General features: G+C 55.6%; 1 protein-coding gene across 3 annotated transcripts in view; it reads right to left on the bottom strand.

The window, feature by feature from the left end:
• Positions 1 to 18,771, bottom strand: part of CPNE5 (copine 5) — a 214,894-nt gene extending 196,123 nt beyond the window's left edge. For 2 of the 3 annotated variants that reach the window (XM_048826649.2, XM_048826650.2), the window contains exon 1: positions 18,516 to 18,771. In XM_048826649.2, coding sequence (XP_048682606.1) covers positions 18,516 to 18,622 — 107 coding nt within the window. In that variant the 5' untranslated portion in view covers positions 18,623 to 18,771. The remainder of the gene's footprint in view (positions 1 to 18,515) is intronic. The other variant, XM_048826648.2, reaches the window with a different exon arrangement.
• Positions 18,772 to 20,597: the final 1,826 nt, after the last annotated feature.

Below are 20,597 nucleotides of genomic sequence, written 5' to 3'. Positions count from 1 at the left end.
TCCCCCCTCGCCAAACCAGGCTGCTGGGTTTGAGAAGGAGAGACTGGCCCCCCTGTACCTGCCCCTGCTGAATGGCTTAGGGCTCAGGAAATATAGGCCACGATCTGTGCACTCCCCAGGCGGGTGCTGCAGGGCTCTCTGAGCTAACCTGAGAGAGAGGCGAACAGGGGTGGCTGGCCCTTTACGGGGAGCTGGAGCAGCCATACCTGTGACAAATCTGCTACCTCCCAGCTGAGACGGATCCACTAGGGAGCCGGTGATTATCGAAGCCAGCACGGCTCGGCTGAGAAGAGAGCTTCCAGGAAGGCCCAGGTCCGGGGGGAGAGCTACAGGAAGCCACTTGGCTCCTGTGAGAGGTGCTGGGGCCAGGTCTGACCCCAGGCAAGTGGCCTGTAGGGTGGGAACCTGTAGGGAATAGGCAGGTCCCTGCAGGAGACCAGGGTTAGGAGCAGGGATAACAGGTCTGAGGAAAGGGCCTGCCCCAGACTGTGGGTCTTGGGTCCCTCCCACCTGGGCTGTGAACCCCTCGCCCTCCATCAAACGCCCTCTTCCCCCTTTCACTCCTTCACCCACCCAACAGAAAGATACATCTGACGGTTAAAGAAGGTGGGGGCAGGGAGAGCAGGACTCCTGGGTTCTAGTTCCCACTGCAGCTGAGAGAGACTTTGGGCAAGTTATCGAGGGATGGGGGGCGTGGATCAGCGCTCACGGCACCTTCCCTGTCTGTAGCCAGCCTGGGGAAGCTAATGATCCAACCAGTGGACCAAATTCAGTGATGAACCCTGGCCACATCCCACCTGAGGCACATTGCACACACACTAAGGCGGCCGAGGGAGAGACTGTACCTGTCAGCTACACACCTGGGGCGGGGGCGGGGGGCAGTACGGTAAGACCTCACCTTATGACCCCCAACTGCAGTCCCTGAGCACAGGCCTGGCTTCCCCCTAGCCCCCCATGGACAAATAGGAAGAGACTTCAGTGTAGGGGGAAGATCAGGGGCATGGCTCTTCTTGGCTTAGCAGGACTCATGGGGGTGGATCGGGGGCCTGCTCAGAGCACACTGTGCTATGTTTGTTAGACAGAGAGCCGGATGCCCAGCCAGGCTACACTGGTACAGCCCCATCAATTTACCAGCCACGGCAATTAACCTGATCTTTTCACACAACGCACAGACAGCCCGTGGAACTCCTTGTCAGAGGATGTTGTGAAGGCCCAGACTATAATAAGGTTCAAAAAGAACTAGATAAGTTCATGGACGATCGGTCTGCCAATGGCTATTAGCCAGGATGGGCAGGGATGGTGTCCCTAGCCTCTGTCTGCCAGAAGCTGGGAATGGGTGATGGGATGGATCACTTGAGGATTCCCTGTTCTGTTCATTCCCTCTAGGGCGCCTGGCATTGGCCACTGTCAGAAGACCAGATACTGGGCTAGATGGACCTTTGGTCTGACCCAGTATGGCTGTTCTTATACCACATACATATTCATTTGCAGATTATTTATCAGGGCAGAGCCTGAAGCCATGAAGGTGGGAAGGGGCTGGAGCCAGGACTCCTGAGTTCTATTTTTAGCTCTGGGAGGTGAGTGGGGTCTAGTGGGTTAGAACAGAGGGGAAGGGAGCCAGGACTCCTGGGTTCTCTTCCTAGCTCTGCTCTGCCACTGACTTGCTGTGTGTTCTTGGGCAACTCATTTCACTTCTCGGTGCCTTAATTTCCCCATCTGTGAAAGGGGGACAGCACGGCCCTGCCTCCCAGACATTTGTCTGCCATATTGGTCAGACCCAAGGCCAGCAGAGACCACTGCGATAATCTAGTCCGGCCTCCTGGATAACCCGACTGTGACCCGCCCAGGCGTGAGCCCAGGATGCAGAGTTGTCGGCTGCCCGGCACCTAGCGCAGGGCAAGGGAAATGATCTTGAGGCTGTTGTTGGCTTTGGCTGGGAAGATTCAGGGTGCTGGACCTGGGACGGGATGGCAGTAGTGCTGGACTCACGTAGCACCTTTCTCCCAGGGATTGCGGAGCACCTCCCATTGGCAGGCAGGTATCAATCATCTGCTTTTACAGCCAGTGAAACTGACTTACAGGGGGCAAGTTCAGGGTCACAAAATGAGTTGGTGGCAGAACTAACAAGAGTCACAATCCCCTCGCCCTGCCCTAACCCCCAGACCACACTCTGACTCAGAGCCAGGACTAGGACCAAGGAGTCTCAGCTGCTAGGCCCTGCTCCCAGGTGGCGCCTTCAGTTGTTGGTTTCTGGCTATTTTTAAGCCACTCTTCAGGTCGTCTCAGGCCAGGAGATGTGCCTCTTCCTGGAGCTGTCTCTCCCTCCGGACCCTATGCCTGCTCAGCACTGTCAGGCCCTCAGGCCTAGTTAGAGAGATGCTGAGAGGTTCTTTGGTCTGGCTTCCCTGGGCTGGAGTTTCCCACCATATCTCTTAATTAGCCCAGACAGGTTTCAGGAGGTTTTCTCATTAGAGCGAGAGGTCGCTCTGTCAGCATCTGATCCTCCCATCGATCAGGACTGGGAGCCATTCCAGCTCGGAGCATCGATTCACAGAACTCCAGTAGCCCTAGGAGTTTTCTTTCTGCCCCGGAGAACTGCAAAGGCCTCCAGCTAAGATCAGCTGAGCCGGAAGGACCGGGGCGGGGATTTTGATTGTATGTTTTGTGGTTTTCACCATGATCCACACACCTGGAAACGCTGTCTAGTTGCTAGAGCAGGGCAGTAGGGTCCAGGGCTCCCAGTTCAATTCCCTGAGAAGGGATGTTAACCACAAAACCCTGTCCAGCCTCCTACTCAGAGAATTGCTCTCCTCCCCTGTGATATCTCTTGTACAGGTAAGCAGCATTCTCATTCACTTCCTGCTTGGGCTGTTGTTACTGTCAGCTGTTCAACAACTGCTGTGCTCCACTCTAGAGGTGGCTGCATTTCATGAGAGCCCAGTGGAAACTGAAATCATTCATAGGGAGAAAGAAGAGACGAGGAGGCTTCCAGCAAGTGGTCCATGAGTCTGCTAGTGTCTTCCAGCCCTTTGGTTCCAGCAGTAGCATTTGATACTCTTAGATTCACAGTTCCCAGGTGCAATCCCTGCAGATGGCCCATCTGGGAGTGCTGTTACCTATAGCTGTTGCAATGCAGTTCAGAACTTGCCTGCCAGCCCAGCATCCGCTGAGTGGGGACACCCCAGGCACTGTGTAAGGAAGGAGGGTGCTACTCCAAGGGGCTGCAATGTAGCTCGGAGGGGTGCTCAGAGCTGCAGTGACAATGGGGGTCTAAACCTGAGCAATGTGATGTGACCCAGTGACATGGAGCCACACAGCTGCCTCCCAGCCCACAGCAGCAAGAGCTGGGCGAGGGGGCGGCGGGGAAACAGAGCATGGACACTGGGCTAGGGGAGGCTGGAAGGCTGATTGTAGGCAGTGTGGATGGGGTGGGTTTGGAACTGTTTGGGGAGTGCGCGGGGGGAGGGGGGGGCAGGGAAACCCTTCCAGAGACCTGGGGCAGCAGCAACAGTGCAGACCTTGAGAGAGGGTGGGGGGAGCAGGCAGCTGAGAGGTGGCAGTGGGGGGTGGTTGGAGGAGAGGAGATCCTGAAGGTAGATGGGGACCATGAAGGCCCTGGGAGACTGATATTCTATGATTTGGGGTGGACACACCAGAAGGCAGCTATGCCCACATCAGAGAGCCTGGAGGGGGCTCAGGGAGACTCGGGGGCCTCTGTGAGCAGACGGGTGATTCCACCCAGGGCAAGTGGGGAGAGCAGGAGACATGGGGCTGCAGCAGGGACAAAGCACCAAGAGGGCTCTAGTTTCTGGGGAAGCTCATCCAGGGATCCCCAGCTGGGAGGAGCTGTTTGCTGATGGCTCAGTCCTGCTCCTCTTCTCCCACTCCATGTGATGCATTAGATCAGCCCATCGGAGCATGTCCCAGGACTTGGCAAGCAGCCCCCAGACCTGTAATGGCCATCAGCTGATTTGTTAGCTGAGACAGATTGGCCCATTAATCACACGCGGGCAGGCTAGGGAACCAGGGCCCGGAGCTCGGCCAGCAATGGCAGGAGGGGCGGGTTGGCTGCATCTCCCCCACTTGCCCTTGGGAGGCCTGATCTGACGGGAGTGCCCACCGCAGCATAGGTCACCGGGCTGATCAGACGCCACAGCCCCTGTGCTGGAGAGGTGCCCAGGGACAGCGCCAGGCTCTTCGTATCCAGGGCAGCTCAGTTGCGGGTGGAGTGCTCCCAAGACTCTCGCCTTCCTCTCGCCATGAGTTGGTTGAGTTCAGGATCCTGACGCAGGGAAGAAAGGTAAGCAGCAGGATACGGACCCTGGACTTCAGGAAAGCAGACTTCGACTCCCTCAGGGAACGGATGGCCAGGATCCCCTGGGGGACTAACTTGAAGGGGAAAGGAGTCCAGGAGAGCTGGCTGTATTTCAAGGAATCCCTGTTGAGGTTACAGGGACAAACCATCCCGATGAGTCGAAAGAATAGTAAATATGGCAGGCGACCAGCTTGGCTTAATGGTGAAATCCTAGCGGATCTTAAACATAAAAAAGAGGCTTACAAGAAGTGGAAGGTTGGACATATGACCAGGGAAGAGTATAAAAATATTGCTCGGGCATGTAGGAATGATATCAGGAGGGCCAAATCGCACCTAGAGCTGCAGCTAGCAAGAGATGTCAAGAGTAACAAGAAGGGTTTCTTCAGGTATGTTGGCAACAAGAAGAAAGCCAAGGAAAGTGTGGGCCCCTTACTGAATGAGGGAGGCAACCTAGTGACAGAGGATGTGGAAAAAGCTAATGTACTCAATGCTTTTTTTGCCTCTGTTTTCACTAACAAGGTCAGCTCCCAGACTGCTGCGCTGAGCATCGCAAAATGGGGAAGAGATGGCCAGCCCTCTGTGGAGATAGAGGTGGTTAGGGACTATTTAGAAAAGCTGGACGTGCACAAGTCCATGGGGCCGGACGAGTTGCATCCGAGAGTGCTGAAGGAATTGGCGGCTGTGATTGCAGAGCCATTGGCCATTATCTTTGAAAACTCGTGGCGAACCGGGGAAGTCCCGGATGACTGGAAAAAGGCTAATGTAGTGCCAATCTTTAAAAAAGGGAAGAAGGAGGATCCTGGGAACTACAGGCCAGTCAGCCTCACCTCAGTCCCTGGAAAAATCATGGAGCAGGTCCTCAAAGAATCAATCCTGAAGCACTTGCAAGAGAGGAAAGTGATCAGGAACAGCCAGCATGGATTCACCAAGGGAAGGTCATGCCTGACTAATCTAATCGCCTTTTATGATGAGATTACTGGTTCTGTGGATGAAGGGAAAGCAGTGGATGTATTGTTTCTTGACTTTAGCAAAGCTTTTGACACGGTCTCCCACAGTATTCTTGTCAGCAAGTTAAGGAAGTATGGGCTGGAAGAATGCACTATAAGGTGGGTAGAAAGCTGGCTAGATTGTCGGGCTCAACGGGTAGTTATCAATGGCTCCATGTCTAGTTGGCAGCCGGTATCAAGTGGAGTGCCCCAAGGGTCAGTCCTGGGGCCGGTTTTGTTCAATATCTTCATAAATGATCTGGAGGATGGTGTGGATTGCACTCTCAGCAAATTTGCGGATGATACTAAACTGGGAGGAGAGGTAGATATGCTGGAGGGTAGGGATAGGATGCAGAGGGCTCTAGACAAATTGGAGGATTGGGCCAAAAGAAATCTGATGAGGTTCAATAAGGATAAGTGCAGGGTCCTGCACTTAGGACGGAAGAACCCAATGCACAGCTACAGACTAGGGACCGAATGGCTAGGCAGCAGTTCTGCGGAAAAGGACCTAGGGGTGACAGTGGACGAGAAGCTGGATATGAGTCAGCAGTGTGCCCTTGTTGCCAAGAAGGCCAATGGCATTTTGGGATGTATAAGTAGGGGCATAGCGAGCAGATCGAGGGACGTGATCGTTCCCCTCTATTCGACATTGGTGAGGCCTCATCTGGAGTACTGTGTCCAGTTTTGGGCCCCACACTTCAAGAAGGATGTGGATAAATTGGAGAGAGTCCAGCGAAGGGCAACAAAAATGATTAGGGGTCTGGAACACATGAGTTATGAGGAGAGGCTGAGGGAGCTGGGATTGTTTAGCCTGCAGAAGAGAAGAATGAGGGGGGATTTGATAGCTGCTTTCAACTACCTGAGAGGGGGTTCCAAAGAGGATGGCTCTAGACTGTTCTCAATGGTAGCAGATGACAGAACGAGGAGTAATGGTCTCAAGCTGCAGTGGGGGAGGTTTAGATTGGATATTAGGAAAAACTTTTTCACTAAGAGGGTGGTGAAACACTGGAATGCGTTACCTAGGGAGGTGGTAGAATCTCCTTCCTTAGAGGTTTTTAAGGTCAGGCTTGACAAAGCCCTGGCTGGGATAATTTAACTGGGAATTGGTCCTGCTTTGAGCAGGGGGTTGGACTAGATGACCTTCTGGGGTCCCTTCCAACCCTGATATTCTATGATTCTATGATTCCTTAGCTGCTCCTAAGCTCACCAGCGGGGGCAGCTGAAGGGCCCCCAGGTCCCAGGCCACAGCTGCCTGCTGAGCTCCAGAGCAAGTGCTGCAGAGATCCCCTAACTGGGCCGTGCACAAACTGTGCATGAACTGTCCCAGACCTGCTGCTCCTTCTTCCCCGGACGCAGCTGGGAAAGGCCCCGGGAGCTGGGGGAGCTTTGCTCTATTTGTACCATCACAGCCACTGAGCTCGGTGCTGCACATCCCAGCGTAGGGAAGAGCCCCTGCCTCGGGGAGCTGACAGTGGAAATAGACAAGCTCAGCACAAGGGAGCTGGGGGCCGGGGGCAGCGCAAGCAAGCGCCCGCGGTCAGCCAGCAACTCCTGGGCAGAGCCAGGAATTGAGCCCGCAGTGCCCGAGGCCCTGCGCTCTGCCTCAGCCACAAGCCCAGTGCTCCGCTTGACCTGGAAATGCCGGGTCCGTTTCCTGCCCTCACACTGCTGAGCACACAGAGCGCCAGGCACCTGCCAGGCACAGCTATAGAGCGACAGTCGTGTCAGCTGAGCATGCCTGCACCTCTGCCGTCCCGCCCCGTAGCCGAGCAGGGGGCTCCAGGCTCCAGGACCTTCCGGGCACCCAGCTCAACCAAAGCCAAATCCTTCGACCTACTGAGCCAACATCCTGTGGCCAAATGGGGAAGAACCTTTGGAAGCCGGGCTGCCGTCTCCTTAACCGACTGGCTGATCAGCCCTGGGCAGAGACAGGATGACGAGATTCCTCAGCGTGGCCTCCCCTTATCTCCGGAACTCTCCAAAAATACTCCTAGCGCCCAGATGCCTCTACCAAGGGCAAAGTGGCAGCCAGAGATGCTGTGCCCAGCTCCAGTCATTCTGCAAATGCAGCCGAGCAGAGATAAGCCCCAGCTTCCCCATCCCTCTTAGCGCCAGGCTGCTGTACGTCAATAACTCACTGGCCACTTCCTCAGGCACTTCTTAGGGGCCCGATCCAGAGAGGTGCCGAGCACATCCACATAAGCTCCCGGCAGGACCATGTCCTTAATGCATGTAGGAATTTATCCTTTAGGAACCATGTGCTACTGGCCAGCTCGGCTGGCTGCTGATGGCATTCCAGTCACCTAGAGGGCAATCGGAAGAAAGAAAACACAGGGATGATGTGTATGTACCTCAGCATGTTTGCCAACGCGCTCCAACAGGGACCCGTGCTCAGCGGGACCCCGCAGGGCCCCATGTAGGAATCCTGAGCTGCTCCAGGAGCAGGCCTGTCAGCCAGAAGGGATGAAGAGAAGAACACAGCAGCAGAGACTACGGGGAAGCTCTGGCCTAGCCCAGCACCAGCTGGCAGGAGGCAATGAAGGGTCTAGCACGGGAGTGTCAGCTCCGGAAGAGCTCTCCGCCACTCCTGAAGCTCTGGCGTGGGTCAGCCTCTGCCCGCTTGCGTTGCCCTAGAGAGCGGTGTGAGAGCTTTGGTTCTGGGGACTCTCAGTACTCCCATCCCAGCCTCGCTGCAGGGAATGGGGACCGAGCTCTGGCTGGGGGGAACCCCCGCTCGGAAGATCCAACCGCCCCAGGACCAACTTGAGCCAAAAGGAACGCAGTGGCTATGGGAGCACAGGATCTGGGGGAGACAGGCCAACCACAGTGTATAACTAGACCCCAGGAGCCCCCAGGGAGATGGTCCACATGGGACCTAATCCTGGCAGGTCTCTTCTGTCTCTGTTATGATTCTAGGAGTCAGTCCATGGAGAGCTCTTAGCAGTGCTCTTCAGTCCCAAAATCCACCAGCAGGGGGCGCTGCAGGGCACAATTCAGGGACACCGGCTGTAAGGGACTCCCAGGGACTCAAATACCAGCCTCTGCCAGGAGGGGCGCAGGAAGGGAAAGGTGCAGGAGCGCTGGCTGCTCCCAGAAAGTTCCCAGCTACTCCAGGGCCGGCCTCTGCAGCAGGGGGGTGCTCTGTTATTGAGTCCCGTGTGGAAGGGTCTGGACAAAGTGGAATTTTAAAGAAACAAACACACCCGATGAAGTGAGCTGTAGCTCACGAAAGCTCATGCTCAAATAAATTGGTTAGTCCCTAAGGTGCCACAAGTCCTCCTTTTCTTTTTGCGAATACAGACTAACACGGCTGCTACTCTGACACCTGTGATTGGTTAGGGAGGCTGATTTTTTGTTTTTCTCCTAAGGGTCAGGCTGATTAGGGGTAGTGCAAGAAGCTAAGCAGAGGAAAGTGGGGGGGAATCCATCAGTCCAGGTCCTTAACAGAACAAAATCAAATCAAATCTCAAATAAACTGGACAAATCCCACTTGACATCATTTTCTTGGCTCCCCCACCCGTTTTTCTTTGTGAAAACCAAGGCCAAGTTGTGCAGCTCCAGCCAAAGCCCCTTCTCTTTCTGACCCAGCAATGTCCACAGGAGGGGGGTTCAGAATTAACTCCTTCGCTCGTTACAGTGGCAAAGCAGACATCAATCAGCATGTGAGGAACTCGGACACACACAAGAGACAGGAGGAAAAATTATCGGCCAGATCCTCAGCTGGTGTAAATCAGTGTAGCCACAGACTGCCAGATTCTGCTCTCACACCAGTTACACCAATAACTACTTCAGTGACCTCTACAGAGTGACTCTTGGTTCACGCCAGAATAAGTGAGATCAGAACCAAGCACGTGGCCTGACTCTGATCTCATGGAGCAGGTTTAACACCAGACTAATTCCATAACTATAGGTTAGTGAAGGAGGGGGGAGCTTTCAGGTCATAAATGTGTTCAGAATCTGAAATTCTTCTCAAGTTCTCCACACACACAAACCCCCCCAATGAAATGGAATCATTTATCCCAAACACTTCTTAAGAAGCAGGCTCTAGGTGAATTACGGCAATGTGATATAATCACAATGAATACAGGCAGGGTTAGAAAAATATCCAACTTCTGCAGAGCAGAAATAATGTATCTTATTCTGGTTTTTGTATCTTTACTCCTTCCTGGGGCAAAAAAACCCCAAACGAAAACAGCTTCCTACCCAGCCACTGTTACAAGAGGAACATACCCTGTGGGTTAGATATAAGGAGCTAATGATCCGACTTGCTAAACAAATGAATGGTTGGGTGAGTTCTGCGGCCAGAGGCACTGCGAAAGCGGGCGCGTGCTGCTTGCGTTGCTGTCTTGGCGAGAGGATGCGGACCTGTTTGGTGGGCGCTGAGGCAAGCCATCGGAGAAAGGCTCTAATCCTGTCTAGAGGCCCCATGCGGGGCTGCTCAGCTCTGGGGCCCTGCCAGCTCCAGGGTTAGGCAGTGCCCCTGTAGGTTTTACTTACAAGTAGAACAGAATCAATGGGCATCCCGTGTCTGATTTACAGCCTCCGTAGACAGCGTTGCTACTCCCAGCCTTCGCCCCTCTGCAGACACGGTGTCCCTCAGCTGCCTAGACCTCAGCCTCCTCCCCTGCAGCTCCCCCCACACCAAGGACCCCCGAACCTAGAACGGCGTCCCTGGAGAAATCCCCCAACTCTGTCTCCGTTTGCTCCCAGCCGATATTACAGCTGAGAAATCGAAATCTGAGCTGGAGGCCATGCGTGAGGCTACCCCAGGCTGCCGAGAGATGCAGAAACGGGACTCGGACCGACTGACACCCCAATGGGCTTCACGGCTGTTCCCAGGCTAGCCTGAAATTCACTCACACACGTTCTAAAACTGAGGTAGGGCCAAACACCTGATCCCGACCCTCCAGAACTTTGGGACGGTTCCAGGCCAGATCCCAGCTCTGCCAGTCTCCACGCTGCACCCGTTCTGTTCCTCAGTGGAGATGGCTATCTGAGCGCAGGGGAGAGCCGAGGGGCGTGGGGTTAGGAGGAACTTTGTAGGTCTGCTGGGGATGGACCTTCCCTCAGCCCTCAGGCTGGACCCGACATGGGCAGGACATACCCAGAAAGCTCAGCTAGGGCCCGCCCTCGTTCCTCCCAGACCTCGGCACCTCTTGGGCCCAGGCTGCACTTATCGGCAGAAGCCCACCTGAGTCCCAGCCAGGCTGCAGCCTCCAATCAGAGCGATAAGGTCCAGGAGAGCATTCCGTCTTATAGGGACTTCCCCATAGCTCCAGGCATTGGACCAGATGCTCAGCTGGTGTAAACCAGTGTAGCGATATTGATGTCAATGGAGCCGCAGTGATTTACACCAGCTGTGTGGGTCTGGCCCATTGTGAAGCTCGCTCTTCGCTGGATTCGAGCAGCCTGATTCCTCTCTCACTGACCCTGGTCCTACATGCATGTGATTCCACTGACTGCCCTGGAGATACCAGTGTAAGTTAGAAGAGAATCAGGCCCCAAGACATTGTCACCCCGGCAGGGCTGCTACCTGCTTTGTCCACACCCCCTGCTATCTCACTATCATTGGCCCCTGCCAGGCTACACCTGGAAAGGGAGGCTACAGGCCCCTTTCTCCGCTACTTTTGCTCAGGTTGTCATGGCAGGGTCTGATTGGCAGCCCTGGGGACAGACACACTCTGTGTTTACAGCACGGGTACAGCACAGCAGGGCTAGCTATCCTGCCCTGTGCTTAGCCCTCGCCGGTGGGCCCCTCCCCCCCCACCCCCCGTCTAGGTGTGAGAGGGGGTCCAGGCTCCATGGCCATTCTGCTGGGACTCCTGCCCGGAAACAATTAGCGCCATCAATGCTGGTCGCTGTGGTGACGTGGACGTGTGTCCACATTAGCGACTGGACTGAGATCTGCCAACCAGGCGCCGGATGGCATCAGCTTCCATCCACATCAGCGCACACTGGACTGGAGCCTGTAACCTGGGGGCAGGTCTCACTCCCAGTCCCCACAAGCCATCCATCCCCACAGAAAACATCAGGCCAGATCCTCAGCTGGTGTAAATCCCTGGAGCGACACCAATTTATGCTGCCTGAGGCCTTGCCCCGGTTAAATGACTCAGCCTGTCACAGTCCTCTCTCTGGGCTGGGTGCTGGCTCCCCTCTGCCTAGGAGCTAGGTGGCTCCCAGAACAGCCGGTTTGCTTTCTGTTGCTCCTCAGCTGTGATTTGTCATTAAAATCTATTAGCTTGGGGCATCGTACATTATGGATTGGAATTTATATTCACCACAGGGCTCTGGCTGCCTGCTTTTTAATTGCATCAGTGAAATATCCTTTCCCTTCTCCCCGCAAGCAGGATCACTCAGAGGCTTCCGGCAATCTAGGAGCATGAGTTCCAGTGACTGTCAGCAGATCTGAGTCAAGGCATTTGGGAAACAAAGCCCACCTCTGCAGCTTGGAGCAGCAAAGACAAACAGCCCTGGCTGCTCTCACCTGCCCCAATATTCCCCAGACAGTCCCTTCCCCTCCTCACCACCCTGACCTTTCATCTCTCCACAGCTCCTGCTGCATTCCTGGCCTCAGGCTGGTTTGCCCACCAAAGTCACCGTCACTGCCTGCCTCCCTGACCCCTTCCACATTCCCCGCTGTGACACACACGGCCCATCCCTTGAGAGTGCACCTGGGCGGGGCCCTGCTGCCTGAGCTACGGACCAGCCCTGTGAGCACAGGGGCAGCAACAGTCTCACAAACCGCTCCACATGTTCCAGCCACCAGCAGGAGACAAAGCCACACTTGGCCACATGGGCTGGCTCAGGACTGACGGGCTCCTGCCTCCTGCCAGAGGCTTTCAGGTCATTGCTCTGTCTAGTTCCTGGCCCTGCACCATACCACGTGATCTGACAGCCCACCTCCTACAGGAGAGCAGGAGCCCTAATGCGCTCCCCGGTCCAACCTCCCAGTGAGGCCATCTCGTCTTGCATCCTGCTAAAGGATCAGTGCTTGGAAGACGGCAAACAGACACCGCCCACCCGAAATGCAGCTGTCCTGTGCAATGGTAGAATGACAGATGAGGAAATTCCTTCTGGCCCATCCTTGGAAATTTTGGCCATAGTCTGTTCTACTTAGATGCCAAAGCTGGAAGGGTGTGTGCCAAGGCAGCCATTGGTAACCTAGCACACTAATGAAACACCGCCCCTACTTCAGGGTGCAAGGGAGAAGCCCTGCAGGCACAGATGGTACCTGCACAGCACTAGGTGTTGTGCAGTAGCCGCACTGAGCGGTTAGCGCAAGGGACTAGCATTCAGACCTGGACTTTCTGCCGCTGAAAGGACCAGACCCTCAGCTGCTGTCAATTGAAGTCAGTGGTGTTACACCATTTACACCAGTTAAGATCTGGCCCTCACTATGTGACCTCAGATGAGTCATTTCCCTGCTCTGTGCCTCAGTTTCCCCATTTGTCACTAGGAGTAGCAATCCCAGCCTGCAATCACAGCACTGGGAGAAAGTTGCTGTACAGGTGGAAGGAATACCTATAATACCAGTAAAGGTGAACAGGGAAGGCTGTTGCATCCCGGGGTGTTATGTAAGCAAGGCAACAGCTGAGCAGAATTCAGCAATCTGAGCTGGAAGACAGCACATCCACAGTGAGGAGCCAGGATTTCCCATGGCGACGCGCTAGGCTTTAAAGGGGAAACACGCTTCCGACACAATGTGCTTTAAAAGAAAAACTAGTTATGTGGGCGAGCTGCTTTCTGACTGGGCAAGGCAGACAACGTATCTGTTCCTTACACTGCTCCGATTGCTGCAAGTCAACAACACGAGGTAGCTCCAGCAGCCCAGGAACAGCTAATCCATCACTTGTGATGAAGAGTGGGGCAAGAAAGAGTCCGTTTGAATGTATTCAGGCCCCCAATTAATCCCTCTTTAAAGCCATTTGAATCTGGCACAGAATGTCTACTGTTGATTGTTGCTAGAAATGGAAAGGTCAGCAGCAAATGAGCCACTGTCATAGGCAAACTGCAAAGCAACACTGAAAACTGAGGGACAACTGACACGCCAGGGGGAGGAGGGATTGATGGCTGCGCCATCCTTGGCTTCTTGAGCACAGACAAAGGAAGCCTAAAAGGTCTGTATCTTTCTGTCTGTCTGTGTGTCAAGGTGGGGGTGTCTGTCTATCTCTGCGTTCTTTTTTTAAAAAATTATCTTTCCCTTGCTTGTTTTTCACATTTGAAATTCAAGTCTCGTCTACTCTGGTTTTCCTGGATGTCTCTATGGACAACCAGAGAACTGGCAGGATTAAGTCATCACAGGTACCTCTGAGCACTGAGAGGGGGAAGGGATTTTTAACTCAGGCTGTTTCAGACTCTTTGGGTTTGTTTTTTATTCGTACCTTGTTAACGCAAAGGCCTAGCACACAGTTGGGAGGAAGAGCCAAACAAGAGCCAAAGAGCCAAACAACTCCACCCTTTCCATTAAAGAGAAAGGTCACACTCTGGTCCTCCAGAGAAGACCTCCAGCAAAAAACATGAAAAATTTGATAGTAAAAACAAATAGGGGAAAAATCTTTGAAGTGAGCTGTAGCTCACGAAAGCTCATGCTCAAATAAATTGGTTAGTCTCTAAGGTGCCACAAGTCCTCCTTTTCTTTTTGCGAATACAGACTAACACGGCTGTTACTCTGAAACCTGTTAAAAAGTTCAGTCATTCTTTACAGATCATAAAGATGCACAAATTATTTCTCCCCATGGAAGGTCAGCACAGAATCCTGCTCCAACCAGCCCCGCTAATCAGACTCGAGGATGGACTCAGCACAGAAATGCACTGAAATAATCTTTTTAAAACGCTGCCTCCCCTCCTCCAATCATGGGAAGCCATCAACCTCAGCGGGGCCTGGATTGGACCCCACATCACTTCCTGGTCTGCTGACCCCTTGTCACGGTCAGCCACATGCTGGGGCGTCACCGCGTGGTGGACTCGGCAATGCCCGTTGCCCTCATGCAGTCTAGTGAAGGTTCTGGTTACAGCTGGGCTCGAAAGGGGGAGTCACGGAGAGCGGCTTGAGGGGATGGCGAGGAGCAGGCTGCTGCCGAACTGAGTGGCACTGGCTCCTGCTTCCGTGGAGCTCAGCACAGTGAGAAGCTGATAGCTCGAGCCATGTGCCAGCTAATCCAGACCCTCTGCCGGTGCTCCTCAACCCCCTGACAACAGTGTACTGCCCATCCTGGGTCCCTGCCCAGCTCTGCCGGTGCCCTTCCAAGTTCCACCCCAACCCGCAGCCCCCTGCTGCCCCAGCCCTGGGCTCCCCCTGCCCAGCTCTGCCGGTGCCCCTCCATCCTGACCAACCCCCAGACAAGAGCTCCTCTTGCTTTTCCAGTCCTCTGTCCCCAAACCAATAGCTCTGTCAGTCCCCTTCCTCCTGACTCACAGCCCCCTGTGGCACCAGTCCCGGACCCTCCCGTGCACTCCCAGCACCGAAAGCTGAGCCAGCGCACCTCAGCGCTGACTCCGACTCCCCTGCTTTTCCAGCCCTGGGCCTTGGGGTGCCCGGGACAGCCTGGGTGGCTCCTTCCCCGGAGGCTCGTGTCCATGCTCAGCTTGTGTCTAACCTGGGTTCCAGAGGCAGGAATGGGGTGGGGACTGACTGTCCCTCCCCTACACTTGGGGCTGAAGAGCCTCACGACAACCCTGAACGGCACGGTGACCTTGTGCGCCAGGCCACAACACCCAGCGTGGGGAGCTGGGCCCAGCCCCATGGGACAGGAACAAGCGCAGCCCAGTGAGCGCAGACCTCACTCACTCTCCAGCCCCCCACCAATGACCCTTCACCCCCCTAGCTACAAAACCCAGCTCCTCCACTGCGGGGTTCCACCACCTCAGTAGTGAGAAGCAGCAAAACCTCCAGGGCCAGTTACAACATCCCAGCGCCATGACACACTTACCACATGGGAGACAGTGTTATCTAGTGGCTAGAGCACTGGGCTGAGACTCAGGAAACCTGGTTCTAGTCACAGCTGAGTGACTTTGGGCAAGTCTCCCGGTGCCTCGGTTTCCCCATCTGTAAAATGGGGAAGATGAAACTGACCTCCTCTGTAGACCGCTTGGAGATCTTGGGATGGAATGTGCTAGAGAAGAGCTAAGGACTATTACCATTCAGCCTTGCTTGTGTAGATGGGACCATGACACATTCCAGCCACCTGCCAACTGAGTCTGGGAACAGAGTCATTTTGCTAGTGCGGACGGGACCCAAGGCAGCAGTTGGATCCAGGCCTCACCCGGAGGGCAGATTGCAGGAGTGGTGGACACCAGGGCCAGTGAATCCCACTGGTGGGAGTGTGGGCAGACAGTGGGAAAGCTGGTCAGGAAAAGATTTCTTCTGCCTGTGAACCGTTTGATGAAAAGGTTTTTTTCATTTTTGCCAAATTTCTTCTTTGAATGTTTGTGAGGTATTTTGTCAAAAAATTGAAAACTGATTTCTTTTCCTGTTTTTGGCAACTGAAAATTTAAATTTCCTTTGCCCACCCCCACACCCCAATAATTTTGGGGTTTTGTTGAAACTTCTATAGCTCTCTCAATTGCTAGGCCACGTAAACCGAGCTCCCAGAAAGTCCCCGCTGCAGCACAGAGCAAAACCTCAGTGCTGGGACGCAAAGAATGAGCATAATCCTTAGCACCTCCACAGGGCTTTTCATCTTCAAAGCGCTTTATGGACATTGACTAACTAATCCTCGCAGCACCCATGCAAGGCAGGAACTCAGCCATACCAACCCCCAGGGAGGGTGTGGAACCTGAGGCACGGAGAAGGTCTGGGACTTGTCCAAGACCACACAAGAAATCAGTGTCAGAGCTGATAACAGAATCCAGGAGTTCTGAGATAGATTAGATTAGATTAGATTAGATTAGATTAGATGGATGCAGTGTGTGGGGATACATAGATCACAAGAGCATCCTTCTACCTATACAGTGCCCTTCCAGATACAGGTCTCCTAAGCCTCGCTCCACGCTCCGTCTTGCAGGAGTTGGATACGTCCTGATGCTGCTCAGAAGGGCTGGCTCAGGGCAGGTGCTGGCAGTAAAGCCGTCCCCACCAGGTTAGAGGGTGCCTCTTCCTGCAGTCTGGCTTATCTCCGCCTGGCAATGCCTGACGCAAACACACGCCCAGGCAAGCTCCAGCTCTAAGTGCAGGGAGAAAAACAACCAGGGGGAAGCACCTGCTGGGGCTTCTCGCAAAGAAATATCAGAACTTGCTAAAATAGCAGCATGAGGAAAAGAACTTCCCGTGCCACTGTGGAATGAGGGGAGCCGGGAGTGGCTGGCCCAGGTTCTGGGCCCAATCCTTTGGGGGGAGGGATAGCTCAGTGGTTTGAGCATTGGCCTGCTAAACCCAGGGTTGTGAGTTCAATCCTTGAGAGGGCCATTTGGGGCAAAAATTGGGGATTGGTCCTGCTTTGAGCAGGGGTGTTGGACTAGATGACCTCCTGAGGTTCCTTCCAATCCTGATATTCTATGATTCTTGGCTGGGGTAAGCCAAAGCCAATGGAGCTGCTCCTGTTTACACCAGGCTCACTCTCTCTCTTCTACACAAATTTTTCCTTCTTTAATCTCAACCAGCAAAGGAAGAAAAGGCCTGTCTCTTGTTCTAAATAGCATTAGGGATGAAGCTGCTTACTGAGCGTGGCACACATAGAACAAGGCTCAGAACAGACCACAGCAGTTTAAGGCTCCCCACTTACTCCCTGCATGTTAAGTCTGAGCATAGACGCACTGGGGCCAGACTGCTCTCCGAGAGTCACTGATGTAAATCCGGAATGACTGGGCCCAATTCTCTCATTTTCCCCAATGTCAATCGGGAGTTACAATGGAGTTACTCCAGATTTACACCAGGATAACTGAGATCATGGTTGGGATACACTGGCATAAATCCAAAGTAACTCTGTTGCTCTGGATTTACACCAGCGTGGACTGAGATTGGAATCTGGCCCATGCATTAACCTGTCAGACAAACCCAGCACCTCACAGGGACACAGCTTCTGCTGGTGCCTGGCACACTTTGCCCGGATCATCATTTGGGGGCCCCCACTCACTTGCCCCCGGGGGAAGGGGATAGGGTGGAAATCTCCCATGTGCTTCTCTCCTCCCCAGAACAGGACAGTGCACCCCCTGCCCTCCTCTGCAGGCTCCCAACCCCTCCTTTAGAGGGCTGAGCCCATCCCCGGGTGCTGGGCCCTGTGCACAGAGAGCTCGGGGGCACACAGGGAGGAATCTGTTTGACTGAGTAAGGACTGCAGGATGGATCCTGCACTAAAACCCCAACCCCTGATCCTTCCACTCCCACCGGATCCAGGCCACGCCAGGGATCCGGACTGCAATCCAGGTGTCTGCTTCTCCCTCAAAGAAACTTCCTCTCCGATCCCATGCCATGGAGAGCATGAATCGGAACGCCCTGGGGTGCCTGGCCCCTCTGCAGCCAGCCTGCTGGGTTTGCTGGCCAAGGCGCCCTGGAGAAGTAAACACTGGGGTTGTGGGGGGGGGGGGGGAGAGTACGGTGCACAGGCTCGGGGGGGGGGGGCAGCTGTACTAGAGCAATGGGGGCTGCTGCTGATTTCAACTCTGAGAACAACCATGTCCCCCCAGCCAGGGCTGGCTGGGCATCTCGGGGAACCACCCCAGGGCTGCCCAGTGTGCTGGAGGAAGTCCAGAGCTATGCACTGCTAGGGAATAACACACACTGAGAGGCACCCCCAGTGAGTCACACTCACACACCCAGAGACAGAGACACACTCACACGCAGTGAGACATAGATACACACTCGCACACAGGGAGCAGTTTTGTCCCCAGAGTGGCTCCCTGCGGGGGGCATGGCCTTGGGAGCCCCCCCGGCTGGCCCTGCCACCAGCCAGCTCCGCGCCTGCCAGGACCCCCCCGCGGTTCGGACCCCCCCCCGTATAGCGGGGGCGCAGAGACCCATTGACCCAAACTGCAAAGCCTGGCTGGGATGGAAAAAACACTTCCCGCCGGGGGGGGGGCGGCAGCGGGCAGCCCCCTCGTGCCGGCGCCCATGGGGCTGGCTCATTGCTCCCAGCCCCGGCGGGCTCGCACCCCCTGCTCACCCCAGCCCAGCGGCAGCCGGTGGCGAGCTCCCTGCACGGGCACAAACTTTCCCGGCCCCCGCCCTGCCCCCGGGCCCGCGGCAGCGCCCATCCCCGCGGCGGCGGGGCTGCCCGTACCTGCAGGAGACGGTGAGCTCCACCTTGGTGGCCGGGATGCTGCCCGCCATGGGGTCGAAGTCGCTCACCGAGGCCATGTCGCCCCCCTTGTCCATCGCCTCCTCCATGGGCGTCCAGCCGCGCCCCCGGGGCCTCCCGCTCACAGCCCGGGCGCTGCGGGGGGCTCAGAGCCGGGCAGGGAGCGGGGCATGGCCAGCGCCGGGCGCGCAGCCAGCTCCTCGCTCTGCCTGCACCAGCGGGGGCCGGCTCCGGAGCGCTGCCCGCCGCCTGCCCGGCTCCGCCCCTCAGCCCCCGCCCCGAGGCGCTGCCCCCCGGCCGGGCTGGGCGGAGCGGGGAGCCCCGAGCCCTGGGCAGGGGCGGGGAGGAGCCTTTCGGCGGGTGCTGTGTGGGGACCCGGGAGTGGGTCTGCCTTTGCTGGGGGCAGGTCCGCACCTCGGAGGGGTTCCCTGCGCCCCCGGGCCAGGCCTTGTGCTGCCTGGTGCCTGTCTCGCTGTGGGCCCAGGGTCCCTGTGCCTGCAGGGGGGAGCCCTCTGCCAGGGGGTGTTTGCTGTGTGCATGGGCTGTGTTTGGGGGCGTTGGGTGGGGTGCTGTGTGTGGCTGTTGTACGGGGGAGGGTCTATATGTCTGAGAAGGTGTTTTGTGGGGGGGACATGTCAGTTTGGGGGTGCATTTGGCATGTCACTGGGGTGCATTTGGTGGTATGTGTGTGCGTTTGCGAGAGGTATGTTATATATGAGGGAGGAGTTGGTTGTGTATATTTCACATCTGTTGTGTGTGTGTCTCTGGGTGTGTTGCTACTGAGAGACAGGCAGCGAGGTGGGTTAAGTCAGAGAACAGGCCCTGCCTTCCATTCCCCTCGCCCCCAGCCGGCTCTAGGGGAGCAGCACCAAACACCCTCAGGGCACAAGGCACACGCATGTCCTGCAAACTCAGGCTCCCTCCTGCGTTCAGCCTTGGCCCGGGGCCTTTGGCTCAGGGGCTCCTGCAGTCTCCCACTCAATTCTTGCTCCCCAGATCTGCACTCTGATGGACAAGCAACCCCATGGACTGCTAGGAAGAGCCAAGGGAGACTAGCAAATCTCCCCACTGACTCAAACCCCTGCCCGTGAATTACTGGGGGTGGGGGTTGGTCCCTAGTCACCTGCTTTCCTTCTGTCGCCCACTCTGCTGCAGGTAGGGCTGGAGCAGCAAGAATCCGCTGGGGCTAAAATCCCTGTAACTCTACCCAAGTGAGGAGCACGGGGCAAGAGGGAACGTGGCAGGGTAGATGGGCCCAGACTCTCAGCTGGTGTAAGTCGCTGTAGCCCCCCCGAGTAGCTGCCAGAGTCAGTGGGGCTGCTCACGTCAGGGACGGACTTGCAGGTGTATTGTCTAAAAGTGCCAACTTTTGGTGGGCCCAATCCTACATAGCCTTATTCCAGTCGTCCCACTGGGCCCGATTCTCCTCTCACTTACCCTGGCATAACCCCATTGACTTCAATGCTTATTCCTGATTTACACCTGGGGTGAGAGAATTGGGCCCACTGGGACTACTCACAAGAGCAAGGTGCTGCAGGATCCGGTTCCATGGGGACTGATGTACATTAGTCCTGTGTTGGACGTGAATCTCTAGGGGGTGTTTTATTCCCTTTGCCTGGGAAGAAGCACTGCTGAGATCAGCAGTAGCAGCTCTGGGCTCTGCATCTTGCACCTATCCTAGCAGCTCCCAGTCCAGGACAAAGGCCTTTACGCCAGAGCTTAGCCCTTGCTATCATTTCAGCTGCGCTGGCTCTTGGCAAGGATGGGACCTCCCCCCTTGGGGTTAGCATCCAGGAACAGATTCTGGGCACTGGTTTCGGGTTGCAGAGCTCAGTTCTGCCGTACGCCACCAGGTGACACTGCAACCAACCCATCGTGGGGAGCCGGGTTAGCTCTGTGAGAGCACAGCTCCCCCCTGCCAGTACGCACCACAGGGGAGAGCCCCCCCCCACCCCGGCACAGTCCATCAGCTGCGTGGGCAGCAGTCGGCCTGCTACCATCTGACTGAGGCCACGAGCCGCTATGGCCTCACGTTAGCACCCCTGTAGGCTGCCCCAGTGACAT

Source organism: Caretta caretta, chromosome 21 (assembly GCF_965140235.1).
Source record: "Caretta caretta isolate rCarCar2 chromosome 21, rCarCar1.hap1, whole genome shotgun sequence".
Taxonomy (NCBI): Eukaryota; Metazoa; Chordata; order Testudines; family Cheloniidae; genus Caretta; species Caretta caretta.
This window is presented reverse-complemented; position numbering and strand designations above follow the sequence as displayed.